The sequence below is a fragment of the Scyliorhinus canicula genome, chromosome 1, assembly GCF_902713615.1.
Source record: "Scyliorhinus canicula chromosome 1, sScyCan1.1, whole genome shotgun sequence".
Lineage (NCBI taxonomy): Eukaryota > Metazoa > Chordata > Chondrichthyes > Carcharhiniformes > Scyliorhinidae > Scyliorhinus > Scyliorhinus canicula.
Window position 1 is genome coordinate 174,397,961 of NC_052146.1, and position 22,275 is coordinate 174,420,235.

The 22,275-nt window shown below is 46.8% G+C and overlaps 2 protein-coding genes across 3 annotated transcripts in view; one reads left to right on the top strand and one right to left on the bottom strand.

The window, feature by feature from the left end:
- The window catches only part of senp6a (SUMO specific peptidase 6a), a 204,740-nt gene extending 185,970 nt beyond the window's left edge, over nt 1–18,770 (bottom strand). The window contains 1 exon segment of the mRNA XM_038790658.1: nt 18,599–18,770. Coding sequence (XP_038646586.1) covers nt 18,599–18,629 — 31 coding nt within the window. The 5' untranslated portion in view covers nt 18,630–18,770.
- LOC119969388 (zinc finger protein OZF-like) overlaps nt 9,962–22,275 on the top strand; it is an 89,526-nt gene continuing 77,212 nt past the window's right edge. Inside the window, exons 1-2 of one of the 2 annotated variants that reach the window (XM_038802987.1) lie at nt 18,841–18,930; nt 21,457–21,539. The gene's annotated coding sequence lies outside the window, so the exon portion shown is untranslated. Of the gene's footprint in view, nt 9,984–18,840; nt 18,931–21,456; nt 21,540–22,275 lie in introns of those variants that run through there. The other variant, XM_038803025.1, reaches the window with a different exon arrangement.

Consider the following 22,275-nt stretch of genomic DNA (forward strand, 5'->3'; position numbering starts at 1 on the left):
TGGAGACCTCAGCATTTCTCTTCAAACCAACAAGGTGGCAGAAAGAAGAAAAGTAAGTGACAGGAAGACCATGACCAGATGAGTGCCATAGGTTTCACCAAGTCCGGAGTCCACCATATCCAGTAACCAGGCGAGTGCAATCCGTTTCAACACGCCCGGTATCCAGGAGTGTGCAATAGGTTTCACCACGGCGCGGCCTGGTCTCCAGGCACACGCAATAGGTTCCACCACTCCTGCCATTCAGATGAGTGCAATAGGTTCCACCAAGCCCTGTATCTAGGCGAATGCAATCGGTTCCACCACGTCCAGTGTCCGGGCGCATGCATTAGGTTCCACCACGTCTAATATCTAGGGGAGTGCAATAGGTTTCACCTTGTCCAGTATCCAGCGACTGCAATAGGTTACACAACGCCTGTTATCTAGGTGAGTGCAATCTGTTTCACCACGCCTGGTATCCACATGACTTCAATAAGTTTCACCACAGCCGGTACCCGGGCGATGCAACAGATTTCACCACGCCTGGTATCCACATGACCACATGACTTCAATAGGTTTCACCACAGCCGGTACCCGGGCGAGTGCAACAGGTTTCACCATGCCCGGTACCCAAGCAAGTGCAATAAGAAAACGAACAGGCAGACAGTGCAGGGTTCCCTCGTGGGGCCGTTCCCCTTCAAAACAAGTATACAAGTATACAGGACGGGTTGCATCTGAACCAGAGGGGCACCAATATCCTGGGAGGGAGGTTTTCTAGTACTCTTCTAGTACTCTTCGAGAGGGTTTAAACTAACTAGGCAGGGGAATGGGAACCGGATTTGTAGTCCAACAACTAAGGAAGCCGATATTCAGGATGCCAAAGCGTCTAGTGGCACAGTGGGAAAGGTAACACTGACAAAGGAGAGTACTTGCAGGCACGGAGATGGGTAGAAGTGTGTATACTTCAACGCAAGACGCATCAGGAATAAGGTGGGTGAACTTAGGGCATGGATCGGTACTTGGGACTACGATGTGGTGGCCATCACGGAAACTTGGATAGAAGAGGGGCAGAAATGGTTGTTGGAGGTCCCTGGTAATAGATGTTTCAACAAGATTAGGGAGGATGGTAAAAGAGGTGGGGGGGTGGCATTGTTAATTAGAGATAGTATAACAGCTGCAAGAAGACAGTTCGAGGAGGATCTGCCGACTGAGGTAGTATGGGTTGAAGTCAGAAATAGGAAAGGAGCAGTCACCTTGTTGGGAGTTTTCTATAGGCCCCCAATAGCAGCAGAGATGTGGAGGAACAGATGGGGAAATAGATTTTGGAAAGGTGCAGATGTCACAGGGTAGTAGTCATGGGTGACTTCAACATCCCAAATATTGAGTGGATACTCTTTAGATCAAATAGTTTGGATAGGGTGGTGTTTGTGCAGTGTGTCCAGGAAGCTTTTCTAATACAGTATGTAGATTGTCCGACCAGAGGGGAGGCCATATTGGATTTGGTACTTGGTAATGAACCAGGGCAAGTGATAGATTTGTTGGTGGGGGAGCATTTTGGAGGTAGTGACCACAATTCTGTGACTTTCACTTTAGTAATGGAGAGGGATAGGTGCTTGCAACAGGGCAAGGTTCACAATTGGGGGAAGGGTAAATACAATGCTGTCAGACAAGAATTGAAGTGCATAAGTTGGGACCAGAGGCTGTCAGGGAAGGACACAAGTGAAATGTGGAACTTGTTCAAGGAACAGGTACTACGTGTCTTTGATATGTATGTCCCTGTCAGGCAGGGAAGAGATGGTCAAGTGAGGGAACCATGGTTGACAAGAGAGGTTGAATGGCTTGTTAAGAGGAAGAAGGAGACTTATGTAAGGCTGAGGAAACAAGGTTCAGACAGGGCGCTGAAGGGAAACAAGATAGCCAGGAGGGAACTGAAGAAAGGGATTAGGAAAGCTAAGAGAGGGCATGAAAAATCTTTGGCGGGTAGGATCAAGGAAAACCCCAAGGTCTTTTACACTTATGTAAGAAATATGAGAATGACTTTCCGGTTGCGGTGATGCGGAGCTAAGCCGCACGTTCGGTAGCTCCTGCTATTTTCGGTCTTTTGGGCTCTTTTAAGGGCCCGTAGTGGTATTGGTTGGATTTTTCCCCGTGTGGGAACACTTCGTCTAAGATTCTCCGCCGGTGGATGGCCTGGACCAGGAGCGGAGCGGTCAAAAAAATCGGCTTTGGAGCAGAGAAAGGTGCGAGGCAGGAAAGGCAAGATGGCGGCAGGCGGTGAATCAGCAGCGTGGCAGCAGTGGGTGCGGGAGCAGCAGGAGCTGCTTCAGCGCTCCTTCAGGGAGCTGAAGGCAGAGATCCTGAAACCGCTTAAGGCCTCCCTGGACAAGCTTATAGCGACCCAGGCGGCTCAAGGTGCGGAGATCCGAGAGCTTCGGCAAAAGGCCTCGGAGAGCGAGGACGAAATCCTGGGCCTGGCAGTGAAGGTGGAGTCGCACGAGGCGCTCCACAAGCGGTCAGCGAGGATGGAGGTGATGGGGAACCGCGCCCGTCGGAAGAACCTGCGGATTCTAGGCCTCCCAGATGGGCTGGAAGGTTCGGATTTGGGGGCCTATGTGACTATGATGCTGAACTCGCTAATGGCGCGGGGTCGTTCCAGGGACCCTTGGAGCTGGAGGGTTCCCATCGGGTGCTGCTGAGGAAACCCAAGCCAAACAAGCCTCTTCCGGCGGTGCTGGTCCGTTTTCACCGCTTCGTCGACCGTGAGTGTGTGCTGAGGTGGGCGAAGAAGGAGAGGAGTAGTAAGTGGGAGAATGCGGAGATCAGGATCTACCAGGACTGGAGTGCGGAGGTGGCAAAGAGAAGGGCTGGTTTTAATCGGACGAAGGCAGTGCTCCACAAGAAGGGGGTCAAGTTTGGCCTGTTACAGCCGCCACGCCTCTGGGTCACTTATAAAGACCGCCAGCTCTACTTTGACTCTCGGAGGAGGCCTGGGTTTTCGTCCAGGCAGAGAAGCTGGACTTGAACTGAGGACTGGGGAGCGGTGTACACGGCCCGGAGGCTTTGTCCTCCTTGGTATCCTTTCGCTTTTATTGTTTCTATTTGATGATGTCTTTTTGCTGTTCTGCTTTCTCAGGACTGTTATCTGTTGACTTGGGCATTTTGTCACGTCTGGTTTTTTTTCACTGGTTGAGAGTTTGGGAGTGGTTCGCAGTCCTGTTGGGTCATGTGACCATCTTTTCCCACGTGTTGGGTGGGGTGGGGGCTCGGGTTGGAAGCGCGGGCTTCTTTCCCGCGCTGGAGCAGTGGGCGGGGTCGGCACTGGGGGGGGGGGGGGGTGCGGTGGTTATGTTGCACTGGGGAGGGTCATTGGGGTGGCAGGAGCAGCTGGGGTCAGCAGGAGTCGGCTGACTTACGGAAGTACAATGGAGGGGGTTACGCAGCTGTGGGGGGCCTAGCTTTGGGGGGGGGGGGGGGTACCGGGTTGCAGCTGGAATGGCCAAGATGGAGCATGTAGAGGGGTGCGAAATGGGGGTCTGTCGCCGTGGGGAACGGGCTCAGCGGGGGGCATGGGCACGTGGCAGATTGAGGAAGGGTAATGGCTAGTTGACGGGGGAGGGGGCCAGGTAGCCCCCTGATCCGGCTGATAACCTGGAATGTGAGGGGACTGAATGGGCCGGTCAAACGGGCCTGCGTGTTTGCACACCTAAAGGTGGATGTGGCCATGCTTCAGGAGACGCACCTGAAGGTGGAGGATGAAAAATGAAAATCGCTTATTGTCACGAGTAGACTTCAAATGAAGTTACTGTGAAAAGCCCATAGTCGCCACATTCCAGCGCCTGTTCGGAGAGGCTGTTACGGGAATCGAACCGTGCTGCTGGCCTGCTTGGTCTGCTTTCAAAGCCAGCGAATTAGCCCTGTGCTAAACAGCCTCTTCAGGCTAGGCTCTTCAGGATCAGGCTAGATTGAGGAAGGGATGGGTAAGCCAAGTGTTTCATTCGGGGCTGGATGCAAAATATCGGGGTGGCGATCCTGGTGGGGAAGAGGGTGTCGTTTGAGGCGTTGAATGTGGTGGCAGACAGCGGCGGGAGGTACGTGATGGTAAGCGGCAAGCTGCAGGGGGTGCGGGTGGTGGTCAATGTATACACCCTGAATTGGGACGATGCGGGTTTCATGCGGCGCATGTCGGCGATAGCCATTTCTGACCATGCCCCGCACTGGGTGGACCTCGAGCTGGGGGAGGAGGGAGACCAGCGCCCGCTTTGGCGCTTGGAGGTGGGGCTTCTGGCGGACGAGGAGGTGGGCGTTGAGGATGTATCGAGAGGTACCTGGAGGTCAATGACAATGGAGAGGTCCGAGTGGGGACGGTCTGGGAAGCGCTGAAGGCAGTGGTTAGGGGGAGTTGATCTCCATTCGAGCCCACAGGGAGAGGAGAGAGAGAGGGAGAGACTGGTGGGGGAGATGGTGAGGGTGGACAGGAGATACGTGGAGGCTCCGGAGGAGGGATTGCTGAGGGAGTGGCGTAGTCTCCAGGCTGAGTTCGACTTGCTAACCACCAGAAAGGCGGAAGCTCAGTGGAGGAAGGCACAGGGAGCGGTGTATGAATATGGGGAGAAGGCGAGCAGGTTGCTGGCGCACCAGCTCCGTAAGCTGGATGCGGTGGAGTTAAGGATAGGGGAGGAAATGTGGTGCGCAGGGGGGTAGACATTAATGGAGCCTTCAGGGACTTTTATGAGGAACTGTATAGGTCCGAACCCCCAGCGGAGGAGGGGGGGATGGGGCGTTTTTTGGACCGGCTGAGATTCCCGAGGGTGGAGGAGGGACAGGTGGAGGGACTGGGGGCGCCGGTTGAGCTGGAGGAGCTAGTCAAAGGGATAGGGAGCAAGCAGTCGGGGAAGGCGCCGGGGCCGGATGGGTTCCCGGTCGAATTCTATAAGATGTATGCAGACCTGTTGGGCCCCCTGTTGGTTAGGACTTTCAGCGAGGCACGGGAAGGAGGGGCTCTGCCTCTGACGATGTCTCGGGCGCTGATTACCTTGATCCTTAAGCGGGACAAGGATCACCTGCAGCGTGGGTCATACAGGCCGATGTCACTCTTAAATGTAGACGCCAAGCTGTTGGCGGAGATTTTAGCTACAAGGATAGAGGACTGTGTGCCGCAGGTTATCCACGAGGATCAAACGGGGTTCGTCAAGGTGAGGCAGCTGAACACTAACATACGGAGGCTCTTGAAATGTTATAATGATGCCGGCGGTAGAAGGGGAGGCAGAGATAGTGGTGGCGTTGGACGGGGAGAAGGCCTTTGATAGGGTTGAGTGGGGGTACTTGTGGGAGATGCTGGAAAGGTTCGGGTTTGGGGTTTGTCAGGTGGGTGAGGCTGTTATATGAGGCCCCGATGACGAGTGTGGCCACGAATAGGAGGAGGTCGGAGTATTTTCGGTTATACCGAGGGACGAGGCAGGGGTGTACCTTGTCCCCCCCCTGCTTTTTGCGCTGGCAATTCAACCCCTGGCCATGGCGCTGAGGGAGTCAATGAACTGGAGGGGGCTGGTGCGGGGTGGGGAGGAGCACCGAGTTTCCCCCGGTAAAATTTTATCAAATTTGAAAAAAAAAACATACTTGAAAAAAAAGAATGAAAAAAATAAAAATTAAATTAATAAAATAAATGAATAAAACCTCCCGAACTTGTAAAACAAAAAGCCGCGACCGTTTAAAAGAAAAAGCGGCTGCACTTCGCATGGATGCCCAATCATCGGTCCGCATGCTCATAGCTTTGCGCATGCACACCGATGGTCTGGCACGCATGCGCACTGCGGCCGCATTTTTTTAATATTTTTGCGGCCGTTTTGAACGCCGCTTGCAGCCGGCAGCTGCTGCGCACAGATTTGCGCGATCGGGAGCGCCGCGACGGACGGCTCTGCGACCCTCCCAACATCCGCCCGCGACCCACCTGCGGGCCCGCGCCCTCGAGTTTGACAATGTCTGCTTTACACCTTGAAAGTTTTCCTTTACCTCTAGTGCATAAAGCAATTTCTCTGTCTTCAGTGTTATTTGTATTTGGACTATTGTTTATAATACTTTGAGGTCTAATGGTGCAGTGCACAACATTTCACCTCGAACCAGAAACTCCGGGTTCGTCTCCCACCACAGGACGGCTGGAGGCCAAGGAAGGTGCTGCCATCAAATGGCTCAACAAGTCAAGTATCAAATCAACCCTCAAATTCTTCCAACAGATCTATGTAAGACAGTAAGACCAGGGAAAACTCCTGCTTAGCTGTGCTGGATGTGGTGTGTTGCCCCTCCAGCTACAGTGTCTGGCTTCAGACTAGTGGCCTATTCCAGGAATAAGCTATGGAAAACAAATGCAAGCACGTGTTTTGTCTGCCTCCTGCATCTCTAGATGTAGGAAGTCTTCGAAGTAATTTATATTAATGTCCTCTTCAACAGCCATTTACTAATTTCAAATCCACCACTTTAAACTCTGGTCCCAGCTCAGTTCAGGTACAATTCCTTCCTGTCCCAATACTGGTGCCAGTATCCCATCAAATGGAAACCCTCTTTCCCACGCTGCTCCTTCAACCACATGTTCATTTTCCCAAATCTCTTTTCTCATTGCCAATTTGCACAGAGCTCAAGTAATCAATCAGATATTATAACCCTTGAAGTCCTGTCCTTTAATTTAGTTCCTGCTGGCTGGTACTCTACAATCATGTCCTTTTCCCTCCATTGTTGGTCCCAACATAGATCACGACAACAGGGTCTTCCCCCTCCCTCACCAATAGCCACTCAAGCATGTTTACAAAGGTCGCTTTCTGTCCGATTATTGAATCCCCTACAGCCACCACATATTCCCCCATCTCTGGACAGCCTTGTGCTCCAAGCGTCATTTGCACACCATTCGACCTGACCTCCTTTATTCTTTTCCTCATTAGTAATAAGACAGTTGCAACTGCTGAACAGAATCAGTTGTATGAATCTCATTCTCTATCCCATCTGGTTCCTCTATTCTGTACACCATCAGTCCCAACACTCGTATTCTGCACCTCACTACGAGGTGTGACCGAGGTCTGGAACTGTCTAGAAACCCGTACTTCTCCCTGTGTCTCCAACTCATACTCAATAACCCGAACCAAGAAAGAAACATCTACTGCAGACGTGTTTTCTTCAGACAGTCTTGCTGTTCAGCAACTCCCACATAGCACAATCCAGACACAGCAGAATGAAGATTGGTTTATTACTTATATTCATTTTTTGAGTGTTGGGATTTTCTTTCTGCAACTTACTTACAACTAAAAATACAGCCAAAAAAATAAAATACCTACTGTCTCAAGCTTACACAAACCACTACAGGCACTGGAGTCAGAAAGCAGCATCTCCTTCCTCCCATGCACCAAATTCCCATTCTCAACAAATTTCCAACCTTGATGCAGTGAAGAACTCCATTAATGACCACACTGTATGACCACTCTCTTAGATCATTCACCTCATTTAAATAGGTGACTACCAGGCCTCAGAGTGATAGACACCCAACATCCATTCAGGACAGGGAAGTCCTTCCAGGTGTCCTGGCTAATATCTGTTAACCATCAATATAACAGATGACTTGATTACATTGTTTACAAAACTTAGTGCGTAAACTGACTGCCATAAATCCCACATTGCCAACAGTAATTATAGCTAATGAAGTACTTCAGAATTGTAAAGCACTTTGAGGTGCTGTAGATACGATTTAAATCTTAGGTCAACGCCTCAGGTTGCTGCCTACGGTGCCGAGGACCTGGGTTAGATCCCGGCCCCGGGTCACTGTCCATGTGGAGTTTGCACATTCTTCCCGTGTCTGCGTGGGTCTCACCCCCACAACCCAAAAGGTGTGCAGATGAGGTGGATTGGCCACGCTAAATTGCCCCTTAATTGGAAAAAAATAAGAATTGGGTACTCTAAATTTATTTTTTAAAAAGGTTAACTCCTCAAGCCACATGCTAATTATATAGCGATAGACAGATCAGGAAGCTGAAGGCGTGGCTAGAAGAGTGGTCTGGAAGGAGTCCCATTTCATGGACAATGGCACCAGCACTGAGAAAGGAAGGAGCTGTAACGCTGGGATTGGCTCACCTGAACATTCTAGGTCCAAGTGTATCTTGAACTTCTCCAAGTGCCCTGCTATAGTTTCTTTAATATTCGCGTCTAACATTTTTCTCCCGACGACAGATGTTAAGGTAACTGGCCTGTAGTTTCCCTGCTTTCTCTCTCCCTCTATTTTTGAGTAACAGTTACATTTGCTATCTTCCAATCTAATGGAACCTTCCCTGAATCTAGGGAGCTGGAAAATTGAAACAAATGCATCAAATATCTTATTACACACTTCTTTTAAGATCCTAGGATGAAGGTCATCAGCACCTGGGCTCTTACCAGCCACAGTTCCAACAATTTACTCTGTAGCACTTCTCTGGAGACTAATTTCCCCGAGCTCCACCCTCCCTTCTATTTCCTGGTTTACAGTTGATTTTAGGATGTTACTTGTATCCTCTATAGTGAAGATTGATGCAAAATACCTGTTCATCTGCCATCTCCTTGTTTTCCAGACTCAGATAGGACCAATACTCACTTTATTACCTCTTCTTTTTTTAAGTACCTACAAAAATTCTGTTTCTACATTTCTGGGATCTTTCTCTTGGACTATAATTTCCCCACTTTATAATCTTTTAGTCATTCTCTGCAGTTCCCTTATATTGTCAAATTTTCTGACCTGCCACATGTCTTTGCACAACCATGGGAAATTTGATACTATCTTTAACATTTCTAGTTAACCATAGACGATGTGTTGTCCCTTGGATCTTTTCCTTCCTCGTTGGAATGCATCTATTCTGTGCATTCTGAAATATCCCATTAAATGTTTGCCAGTGAATTTATATTTAACTATCCCTTCACCTAATTTTCCAGTTTACTTCAGTCATCTCTGCTTTCTTGCCCTCATAACTGCCCTTATTTTAAGTTTAAAAACGTAGTCTTGGACAAACTCTTCTCTCAAACTGAATGTAAAATTCAATCATATTATGGTCACTACTACCTAGATGCACCTTCACCAAGTGATATTCATTACTCCCATAATACCAGTGTCACAAACTCTTGCAAGATTTGGAAAATGGCAATCTCGCCTGCATCTCTATTGATCTATTCCTTAACCTAATTTGCCACTTCACTTTAGCCAGCTCAGCTTTCATGTCCTCATAATTGCCCTTATTTAAGTTTATTAACAAAATCTCAGACATACTCCTCTCTCCCTCAAACTAAATGCAAATTCCAATCGTATTGTGCTTGCTGCTATCTGGTTGGCTCCAGAATATGCAGTTCGAAGAAAACATTCAATGAACTCCTCATCCAGACTACCCTTGCCTATCTGGCTTTTCCAGTCTACATATAAATTTAAATTGCCGATATCGCCACCGACATTTTCTGACAAGCTCCAATTATTTCTTCCTTTATGCTCCACCCAACTACTTTGTAGCCCTGGCCCTAAGCTTACTGGGAAATATGGAGATGTTACAAGAGACACTGTAGCTTGATGGGAAATGTAGCCAAGTAATAAAGATACTAAAGAAATCATAGGCTTTCCGGAGACTTTCTGGGAATGCAGTTTCTACAACAGGATGTCCTTGCCTCAAAGGAGATCATTATCAGCACAAGTCACAGGAGCTGATTGGGCAATGACTGTTGCTATGCCTTCAACAGACAGTGATTAAACACAGACCCCTGTGTGTCATGCTCCTAAGAAATATGACTGCCGAGTGAGTGACGACTCTTCAAACATTTGTGGCTCAAGGACAGTGATTGATTAGTGCTGTCCTGCAAGCACATCGCAAAGCACGAGATTAGTGTCAGTGAAATCTGTATAAGAAGGAGACACAAAGATTTAATCAGCGAAACCTTGAGGAACAACATCGCAGAAGAAGCCTCAAGCCTCCATCTTGAAGGAGTCTGATCACCACTTGTGCCTGGCCAAGTGCAATTGGGTAATAACGTCCTCTGCAAGTCCACTACTAGAAGTTAGATAAGTACTAACAGTTTAACTTATGCTTGTGAACTAGTAGTGATAGTAAAGTCAAATCATTTATGGGTTTTGAATGCAGTGTATAATAAAACTTCTCTTGTAGTAGTGAAAAGCATTGGGATTTAATATTGTGTTCAACAGAGAAGTGATTAGATTCAAAGTTAAAATTGTTGTATCTATTAATTGACTGGAGCAAGGGTCTTTGTTACTGTTAAGGGGGCTGTACACAACTCCCACAAGGGAGTTCTTACCATTATCATTTTTCCTCTCTGTTCAAACGTTTCCACATCCTGGTTTCCTGAACTTAGCCTGTGCCTCTGTATTGTGCTAAATCAATCTTAACTAATAGAGCACCCCTCCACCATTGGCTCGCGTCCCGTCCTTCCTAAATATCCTGTACCCTTCGATATTCAGGTCCCAATCCATGTCCTCCTACAACCATGTCTACATAATGGTTATTAAATCGTACTTATTTATTTATATGCAACCATTCGGTTTATCTGTTCTGTTTCGAATACCACATCCATTCAGATATATAGCTTTTAATTTTATCCTTTTTATGATGTCTAGTCTCATCCATTGATCTACTGTTAGATCTGTACTCTCTTTCCCTTCCGGTCCTGGTCTGTCCGTCATTTCCTGTAATAATACCTTTCTCTTTTGCTTTTTCTCTGCTTTCTGATTTACCACATCTTCCCAAATTTGATCCCTTGCCACCAGTTTAGTTTAAAACCATCTCTCCTTCCCTAGTTATGCGACTCGCAAAAACAGCTGTCCCAGCAAGGTTCAGATATAGACCATCCAAAAGTACAGATTCCCACTTACCCAGTATTGGTGCCAGTGCCCCACAAACCGGAACCCACACCAGACTTTGAGACACGCATTCATTTCTCTAATCAGATTTCTCCTATGCCAATTTGCATCCAGCTCAGGTAATAACCCAGAGATTATGACCTTTGGAGGTTCTGCATCCTAATTTGGTGCCTAGGTCCTCATCTGACTATGCAGTACATCCATCTTTGTCATGCCTACATCATTAGCATTTCCATGAACCCCCTCCCCATCCTCTCCAGCCCCGAGCAATGGAAGTCTGGCAGCAGGAAGGCAACATAGCCACGTAGACTCACGCTTTGTGCTGCAGAGAATGGAATTAATCACTCTGACCATGCTATCCACTACTGCAACCATATTCCTTTCATGACTTCCTGTACTGCAGTGTCTGGACAGTTACTCACCCACATTACAGCCCTCAATTTCATCAAAACAAGCTGAAAAGACCTCAAACCTGTTGGGCAATGTAAAGGCTGAGACTCCTGCCATCCAACCCTCCGAGTCATCTTACCTGCCTCACTTGCTGTCACACTTTCCTGCCCCTGACCAGATCATAAGGCCCTGAAATGAGGTGTGACTGCCTCCTGGTACAAAGAATCCAGGTAACTTTCCCCCTCCCCGATACATTGCAGTAGTTCAGCCTCAAGCTCAAACTCGAGCCGAAGATGCTCAAACTTCAAACGCTTAGTGGAGATGTGTTTGCCTTGGGTCAAACGAGCACCACATGCTGCAGCTGTGACACATCACCTGTCCATAAGACCTTAAGATGTAGGGGCACAAGTAGGCCATTTGGCACATCAAGTCTTCACTGCCATTCAATGACATCATGACTGATCTGATATGATCCTCAACTTTCCCACCATATCACCATAATCCTCAATTCCCTTACTGATTAAAAATCTATCCATCTCAGCCTTGACCATCCTTAACGACCCAGCCTCTACAGCTCTCTGCGGTAAAGAATTCCACAAATTCACTACCTTCAGAGAAGAAATTCCTCCTCATCTCGGTCTTAAATGGGCGACCCCTCATGGAGATTACACCCTCTGGTCCTAGACTCTCCCACAAGGGGATACAACCTCTCAGCACCTACCTGAAAACTCAAAAACCTGGGTTAGACTGTGTTTGACTGCTGCAATCATGTTTTAAAAGAAACATTAGTTTGAAAGGCAAGTCTATTTTAAGAGCCGGGGTGCAATTAAAGGATTGCAAAAAGCTTGGGCTACTGGAACTATGTTTTCATTAAGGGGATTTCCTGTGGAGTTAATTAGATTTCAACTTGGTAAGATGATGTAGTTGCTGGATGGAATCAAGGCATCAGGCATTTTGAGAAAGCAGTTCAATTATGACCTAAATGAAGTTGTCACCACTGGTCAGGCAGTTTTGTTATCTGCACTTCAGTTAAAAGAGATTAACAGTCTTTAAAAGCAGTGTGGACTTGTCTGAGAACAAGGGGGAGCTGAAATAAGCTAAGAAGCATCTTCTGAAAACATACAAACAGAGTTTCTGCATGAGTCAGATCTTTTCTTTTAAGCAGTTATCAGGAGATCTCTCTTTCCCAAAGAACATCTCTGTAGCAAGTTTTCCTGAATATCATTGGTAGTTATTGGATTGAGAGCGAAGACGGTTTTTTCTCTTGGTTAAATAAAGATAACAGTTAAGGGTATTGAATTCACTGAACTGAGTAGTTTTATTTAAAGGGTCAGTTATTTTCTAATGTGATGTGAAAGATTTTAATACTGTGTTAGTAATACAGTTTGTTTTAAAATACCCTATCCCTATTTTGTGTAATTACTCCTGGAGCAAAGTATCCTTTCCTCACAGTCTGTCAAAATGAAAATAAAATATTGAGGTTTCCGTCCAGTATTCTAGCCACTGTTGCAGTCTTGTCTAGGATCGAAATATCCAATGGCAACATATATTTCCTTAGATAAAGGGACCAAAACAGTTTATAATATTCCACGTGTGGCTAACTAATTACTGCATTGTATAGTTTGAGCAAGACTTCCATGTTTTTATACTCCATTACTTTTGAAATAAAGACAAACATTCAGTTTGCTTTCCCAATGACCTACTGAACTTGCATGCTAGATCTCTGTACTGCAGCTTTCTGGAGTCTTTCTCCTTCTAAATAATCTGCAGCTCCTTTCATTCTTCCTACCAAAGCGCATAATTTCACATTTTCCTACACTATATTCTATCTGCCAAGTTTTTGCCCACTGACTTAACCAGTCTATATTCCTCGGTAGACCGTCATCCTCGCCACTTGCCTTCCCACCTATTATTGTATCACCTGCAAACTGTTGTGCCGTCCTCAACGTGTTCTAATTCACTCTTTAATTCATTTATTCAATTGTATATTTCACTTTTGCTTTTATACATTTTATTCACCGTAGCACCAGTTGTTGGACTATTTTGAACTTGAGGAATAGACTAAACCACAGTCACTACCAGATACTCACCAAATAACGAACTTCTGCTCCTGCAGCAGAGCAAGACCACTTCCTGAGAAAGGGGCATTTTCACTCTCCCCAAATAAACTGGCAAGAGTAAGAGAAAAGAATATGCTGCATTCTATATGCTAAACATATACCACACTCCTTTCCTGCCCAATACATAAAGCTCACAACTAGAGGTAATGAACCAAAACAGTTAAGACCCCCCCCCCCCCCCCCAAACCTGGCAAACAGCTTCTTCCCCGCTGTTACCAGTCTCCTAAACTACCCTCTTATGAACTGACCTGATTAATACTACACTCCTGTATGCTTCATCCGATGCTGGTATCTATATATTTGCACTATGGACTTGTGTTGCCCTTTCTGCAATTGGTCAGACTTCAAAGAGGGGAGGCATCCTATCCTTTGAGAAATATCTTCAACCTGAGATATACCTTGGTGGTAAATACATTGGGTGACGGTGGGAAAGGAGCTGTCAAAGCTCTGATATGAAGAATGACTTCTCCTGAAAGGAGTAGGTTATGCAGCCTGTGTCTGAAAATCTATAGAAACAGGTATTGGCACCCTCAGGAAAGGATAGAGAAATCTTTTGGGAATAGAAGAGATTGAAGAAATGCCTTTTCTGTTCTTCATGTTGAATGTAGTTTCTACCGGGAATGAAATAGCAGCATTAAACTCAAAGCTGCATCTTTTTTTACTTGTACATTTCTTCACTTGCAAATGTTAGTCAAGTGATCAAAATGCAAGTAGTTATGCCGTGGCCTCACTTGTGCCACACAACTTTTTAAAAAGCCTATTTGTCTGTCTTTGAATAATTGCATATCTTTCATCTTATTTTTCACAACTTCATTGCAGTGTTAATGTAAGACTACTTATGACAATAGAGATTAGTATTGATTATTTAAATGGATGTGTGGGTGATGTAACAAATATAAATGACATAAAGCAAGATACACACATAAAATACACATATAAAGTATATTATACACACACCCATGCATCTAGTCATGCACTACTTTGGCAAATGAAGTTCCTTTATGCAGTGTTTCCTGCTCCTCTAGTGGGATCTCGCTGCTTATGCATTTGAAGGCTTTTATTAAAAAAAACAATTATTGCATTTGGGCAGCATGGTGGTTAGCATAAATGCTTCACAGCTCCAGGGTCCCAGGTTCGATTCCCGGCTGGGTCACTGTCTGTGTGGAGTCTGCACGTCCTCCCCGTGTGTGCGTGGGTTTCCTCCGGGTGCTCCGGTTTCCTCCCACAGTCCAAAGATGTGCGGGTTAGGTGGATTGGCCATGCTAAATTGCCCGTAGTGTCCTAATCGGCACAACATCGAGGGCCGAAGGGCCTGTTCTGTGCTGTACTGTGTTCTGTGTGCAGGGTAGGTGGATTGGCTACGCTGAATTGCCCCTTAATTGGAAAGAAGAATATACCAAAGAGAGTTGGTGCCAGGTCATCTCTGCTGAACCCTGCTGCTGATCTTGAAAGCTTCTCAATATTTACCCCGCTGCTGATCTTGAAAGCTTCTCAATATTTAATTGGAGGAAATTTTTACTCTTTCAATGTTGGATAAACAGACATATTGGAGAACGAGGAGGAATCAGGAGAGGTGGTGTTGAGTTAGAAATGGGTATTGACATTGTACCTATGGAAACTGATGCCATGAATTTCAATGATGTCATCAAGGAACATCAAATAGATGAGAAAAAAGGGAGTGCACCAGCAGAGTGCATAAGTGAGAAACTAAGCCATTGCAGGCGATTCTCTGGGGATAAGAGTATCAAAGGTGGTGGAGAGGGTGTGGTAAAATATCATAATGAATTAAAGGCCAGAGCTAGATTATTGGGAACTTTGAGGCATTGTGATTTGGAAGAGTTTTTTTCCCCCCCAGAGTTGGGCACAATGAAGTGGGCTTGGAACAGGGAATGTGAGTAGGACAATACTGGGATGCAAATCAAGGATCACAATGCAAATTGTTTAGGAGACATTTTTAACAAAGGAGGGCGTAATGAAACAAGTGTATAAATAACAAAGGGAATAATTTGCAATGTTAATTTAAATTGCCTTAATTGACATAGAATGCAGAATGCTTACTACCTTACCAATTCATACCTGAGAATGTCAAGGTTTGGACCTGTAGTAAACAATGCAATTAAACTCTAATGTCAAGTAGTGTGAGTAGCAGAATAATACACTGCATCACATGGTGCAATGTGCTGTAAAAGTGTATCACTTAAACGTGCAGTACATGAGCACTTCCTATGTCAAACCTCCAATGTCTAATGCTCTCTAATTAAAATTCTTACATTGCACTAAAGCAAAACATGTGCAACCTTTCTCTCCAGGAGCAGAAGTTCTGAGGCTATAATGTCTTCAGTCTTTCCATAAACAATGCAAAGTTTGTGATCTTTCACATAAGTAGCAATTGACTTTTGAATAAACCTGGATAGGTTTTTGTTTTCTCAATTAGACTTTAGCCATATGACACTTCCCCATTAACAGCAGCAGAATAATGCACTACGCCTTACATAGTATAATGCTACATTTTCAATAAAAATGCTCATCATCTGACACAAACAGTATTTTAAACAGCTTCTAGCATTCATTTTGCTTGCAACACCTTTCTGCAATTGGTCAGACTTCAAAGAGGGGAGGCATCCTATCCTTTGAGAAATATCTTCAACCCTGAGATATACCTTGGTGGTAAATACATTGGGTGATGGTGGGAAAGGAGCTGAAAGACATTTTTGAAAGCCTGAAGTCTGAAAGCTGTAAACTTCTAACTTGCAAATTAACTTTTTAAAAGGAGCAGCTAATCTCTTATGGCCCATTCCCCATGCTTACTTAATAGCAGGTAGACATTGTACATTTTCAGTGACTCAAATGAGTGCGCCCACCTGCATACCAGAGCTTACAGCGAGCTGGTCAACATGGCAAGACTGCATCAAGACCAAAGTGCATAAAGTACTAGTCCGTGAGTTGCCATTTGCTGATGACGCAACACTGAAGTTAATTTACAGCACTTGTAGATCAGTTCTGCAAGGTCTGAAAGGAGTTTGGAATGATGATCACGGTCAGGGAGACCAAGGTTATGGGCCTGGCATTGCAACTCCACCTTCTACCCAGTATTAATGACCTTACTCTGGAAATTTCAACAGCTTCATTTGGTTGGATCAACAAACACCAGTAACCTATCGCTTGATGCCAAAATCAACACCAGGATTGCCAAGACTGCCAACTTGAGAAGGCATGCATGGACCAACAGCAAAGTAACCAAAAATACAAAGCTCCATGTGCACCAAGCTAGTGTTCTCAACATCTTCCTTTACCGCAGCATGCCTTGGGCAACTTGTGCAAGCCAGGAAAATCAGCTAAATAACTTCCATTTCCTCAGAATATTGAAGATCTCCTGGCAAGACAGTGTTGAATACAAGAGTGCACCATTGTGCAGAAATCCCCGCCATGTTTGTTATCTTGAGTCAGTGGCAACTCCATTGGCTGGGTTATGTGCCCAAGGATGATGGCCGCATTCAAAAGGCATGCTCGGGATCAGAGTTTATATGTTGAAGGCCCTCATTACTGATTGGAGCACATAGGAGCAGGACGGTCATGGAAAAAGCAGAGGTCAAAAGAAATGATCAGATGGCAGAAAAGTGAACCCGCCAGAATGAAAACAAATATACAAGTGACCTCAGGCCAATGCTATTCATTGGTGCCAGCAGTGAAAGGGACTGTTATTCATGAGTCAGCCTCTGCCGCCACAATCCAGAAGTGACCTACACCACAGGTGCGGTCCATTGCCTCCCAAGACAGACAAATGCCGCCTGTAATTATAATTTAGATTGTCTCTGCATCATCCATATTTTATATTGCATCACTCCCTTTATCGCTGTGATAAGAAGTGCAAAGTCAACTGTGCGGAGTCTGCACATCCTCCCCGTGTGTGCGTGGGTTTCCTCCAGGTGCTCCGGTTTCCTCCCACAGTCCAAAGATGTGCAGGTTAGGTGGATTGGCCATGATAAATTGCCCTTCGTGTCCAAAATTGCCCTTAGTGTTGGGTGGGGTTACTGGGTTATGGGGTTAGGGTGGAGGTGTTAACCTTGGGTGGGGTGCTCTTTCCAGGAGCCGGTGCAGACTCGATGGGCTGAATGGCCTCCTTCTGCACTGTAAATTCTATGAAATAATGCACTTCAAGGGTACAAATGCCAACACCAACCATCAACATTCTAACAAGGGTTCAATCTGGAGTAACTTGAATATGCAACTATTGAGGCATTGTACTGGTTATATATTTTTCAATTTAATAAGGGAAAGCAACTATTTGCATTCATTCCAGCCTCATTTATTTAACAAACTAGTTAATGGAAGCTGAAAGTTAAGGGAAGGGGGAATGATTCTAAAGCATCGGAGCTCAATTTAGCTTCCCTTTGAAATAAGATTTGAAAAATCTAGACAGTTAAACTGAAATAGTTTGTACATCTACCCCTTTTCTAAATGAAGGGACCAGAGGCCCAGGGTTACATTTGCAGCTTGTTCATAGCTGTGTACAATTTTCCATATGTTTTAGGTCACATGGGAGGGAGGAGAAACAGACCCTCATTTACTCTGCACTATGAAAGTACACTTTAAACCTACATGGATGACCGCAGCATGGAAATTACATATCACAACTTCATGTCTAACGGGGTTAAACATGACAATAAAAGAACAAAACGATGCGAAACAAACAATTGATAGTTTAGTTTAAATGGCCTGCATTAAACAGTTTGGCCAGAGCTTTTATAACACTGTCTGAATTATCTAGGACTACAGGTGCCTGGGTTGAAATGACAACGCAGTAATTTGGAAAGGCATTTTAATAAAGGTAGAACATTTAGAGCTTGCTGTATATTGGACAAAATTGGGAATTATTATTCCACATATTTGAAGGTACGCCGTGGCGTTTGCGACAACGTTAAATGAGAGCAAAAAAGGGTTAGGCGACAACGTACCCAAGTTAACTACAGTAATAGAAAATGTTCGCTGTTGAGCATGTTCCAACACTTGTGTCTAAAGTTGACTTACAGAAGAGAACAGTTCTAAATGTGAGTTTCTGTCACCCGTGTAGGCCCACACCCTGTGAAACAAGCCTCAAATCAGCACATACACTAAAGTCAATTACCCTGCCCTCTGAGGCTCACATAGCAGACACAGAAACCAGAGCACTTCTTTCCCTTCGGCGGCAGCAACAAACAAACCGACTTCACCGTCCACAAAATTAAAACCGCCAGGGCTAGTGACGCCAGCTCACCTTCCAAGAGTAGGCTTCTCCTTCCCGCCATTTTTGTTCCCTTCAGTCCTTTGTGGCCTTCGGCGGAACGGTGCCGGCGGAGCGCGGGCTGCACAACATCAACTCGGCCATGTCAGTGCGCAAAGGCCGGAGGGGGAGGGGAGAGGAGGAGGAGGAGGAGGTACGACTAGGCCGGAACCAACCAGGCCGGAACCAGCAGCCTCGGACCGGATAACCCCCCGGACCGGTTAACACCCGGACCGGATACAGGGCCCAGCCCTACTCGCATAGCGCGGTCTATTTCCAAGGCTGAATCAGCTCCCCGCAGCCTCCTGGTACCATTGACTCTGGAGGTACGCATACAAGAGGGAACAGAAGATTTTTTTTTAAATGGAGCACTCGATTCTTTCGAAAAAAGCGCGTCTCTCCACTTATTTTCAAAAGCGATCCTGAGCGGTGCAACCAGTCTCAACAGTGTTCAGTAGTTTGTAATCCCCCCCAGTGGACAATCGATGTAGGACTCACCAGCTGAGCTGCACCTGTTCTTTGCATTGGGGTGAGGGGGGATGGGGATCTGCTTCGGGTGAGCCTCAGTGCTGGGCCACTGCCATCACTCATTTCCTTTCACAATTAACGTGGCCATTTTTATTCTCAATGCAGGGAATATCTGCTCCACAGAGATGCATTGTAAATCAAACCGCTGTTGACCAGACATCCTCTTTATTCGGCAGCTCCCTACAACCCCTTGATATAGATCATAGAATTTACAGTGCAGAAGGAGGCCATTCGGCCCATCGAGTCTGCACTGGCTCCTGGAAAGAGCACCCTACCCAAGGTCAACACCTCCACCCCACCCTCATAACCAGTAACCCCACCCAACACTAAGGGCAATTTTGGACACGAAGGGCAATTTATCATGGCCAATCCACCTAACCTGCACATCTTTGGACTGTGGGAGGAAACCGGAGCACCCGGAGGAAACCCACGCACACACGGGGAGGATGTGCAGACTCCACACAGACAGTGACCCAAGCCGGAATCGAACCTGGGACCCTGGAGCTGTGAAGCAATTGTGCTATCCACAATGCTACCGTGCTGCCGTACTGACTTTATCCTAGAGCGGTTTTTTTCTTATAATTCGTTCCTTTTTTTTGCACTATCTAATGTACAAGATTTTTTTCTTCAAGAATACAAATGTTTCATCTTTCAATCTTTGCAATAGAAGTCACAGACCCCCCACACTTTTTTACTGGGAAAGTGAAAGTATGTGAAACCGAGCCAAACTTCTCCAAATATGTATTTTTGTCAAAACTTGCATTAAAGCTTTTTGGACATTAACTGGATAAATGCTTGTGAATTCTTAAGGAAGGTGGAAGATACTTCTATTTCCTCACCCTTCCCTATCGTGCTCTTCTAGCACTGCCATCTAGTGCATCCCTCCATTAATGGCAGTGCCTTGAGTTGCTTAGCCCCTATAATCTGCAATTCTCTCCAGCTCTTCCTTTAGGACTGTTCCTGAGGCCACTTTTTAGCACACTTTTAGTTACATAAGAAACAAGACTAAGAATAGAACATATGACATGTTGAGCTTGCACTGCTATTCAATATTAACTAGGTGCATCATTGGCCTTAAACCCACTTTCCCGCTCCCTCCCTATCTTCCCTGAGGCCAAATTCTCTATCTCAGTTTTAAATATATTCAGTAATGGAGATTCACAACTCTCTGGGGTAGAGAATTCCAAAGATAGGCAGTATAGTGGTGTAGTGGTTAGTACTGCTGCCTCACACACCGTGGGCGCGATTCTACGACCCCCACGCCGGGTGGGAGAATCGCGGGAGTGCCGGGCGATTCCCGCCATGCCGCCTTGGCACCCGCACACGATTCTCCCACACCCCCCCCCCCCCCCTCCCTCCCAAACGGTGTGTCGCGTTTTACGACAGGCCGCACGGAGAATCGCCGTTTCTAACGGTCGAGTGGCGATTCTCCGGCCCAGATGGGCCGAGCGGCCTACCCAATACAACCGGTTCACGCCGGCGCCAACCACACCTGGTCGCTGCCAGCGTGAACAGCGCGCGACCGGTGAGTGTGGGGCCTGTGGGGGGCAGAGGGAGGATCGAGCACAACGGGCGTGCTCAGCAGATGTCTGGCCCACGATCAGTGCCCACCGATCGTTGGGCCGGCGTCTCTAAAAGACGCACTGTTTTTCCTCCGCCGCCCCGCAAGATCAAGCCGCCATGTCTTGCAGGGCAGCGGAGGGGAAGACGACAACCGCCCATACGCGGGTTGGCGCCAGCCAACCTGCGCATGCGCGGCTGCCGTCACTTCGGCGCACCGCCGCTCCTAGCCCCCCCCCTCATGGGGGAGAATAGGGGGCGAGGAGCGGCCTCCGACGCTGGAGTGAAACACTCCGGGCTTCACTCTGGCGGTGGCTGTTTGTCTCCCGATGGGAGAATTCCGCCCTGAGGATTTGGTTCAATTCCAGCCCCGGGTCACTGTCCGTGTGGATTTTGCACATTCTCCTCAGTGTCAGCGTGGGTTTTACCCCCACACCCCAAAGATGTGCAGGATAGGTGGATTGGTCATGCTAAAGTGCCCGGAAATGGAAAAAGATGAATTGGGTTCTTTAAATTTATTTTTCAAAAAGAGAATTTCAAAGGTTCCCAACTGCTTGAGTGTAGATATTTCCCATCTCAGTCCTAAATGATCGGCCTCTTACCCTAAAACTGTGTTCCTGTGTTCTAGATTCCCCAGCCAAGGCAAACAACCTTGTAAAACCCCTTCAGAATTTTGTATGTTTCAATGAGATCATCTCTTCGAAATTCTAGAGAACGTAGACCCAATTTACTCAGCCTCTCATAAACAATCCTTTCATCCCAAGGACTGATCCAGTGAACCTTCGCTGGAATGTCTCCAACTTACAGAGAAGACTACAACTATACACAGTATACACTCTCATCAAAGGTCTGTACAATTGTAGCAAGACTTCTTTATTCATGTACTCCAATTCCTTTACCATAAAGGCTAACATGCCATTTGCCTTCCTAATTGTTTGCTGTACCATGCTTACTTCGCATGTTCAGTATACATACATCCCCAAATCCTTCTGAACATCAACATTTACAAATGTCATGGGCGAAATTCTCCCAAAACGGGAGAAATCGTCAAACTGCCGTAAAACCCGGGCGGGTTTTACGGCATCGCGCCCCTTCCCGACGGGGGACCGATTCTGGTCCCCCGTCGGGGCTAGCAGCCCGACGTCGGAGGCCCCGACAAGTCGGCTTAACGAAAATCGTTAAGCCCGCTTGTCGGACCTTAGCGCCGGCTGACGCGTCATATGACGTCAGCCGCGCCATGCGCAGGTGGGAAACTCCACCCGCGCATGCGCGGGGTGACGTCATCGCGTTTTTGCGCGAACCCGCGCATGCGCGGTCCGGGTTGCCCCTCAGCCGCCCCGCGTATTGATACTGCTGGGGCGGCGCGAAGGACAAATAGTGCCGCGGGCATCGGGCCCGCTGCCCGCGATCGGTGGGCACCGATCGCGGGCCCATGGCACCCTTGGCACGGCCGTGGTACTGCCGTGCCAATCGGTGCCATGGTTATTTTTTTCCAGGTGGTCACGACGTTTTTACGAATGGCAGGACCAGGTGTGTTTGCCGTTCGTAAAAAGGTCGTAAAGGGCTGGGACTTCGGCCCTTCT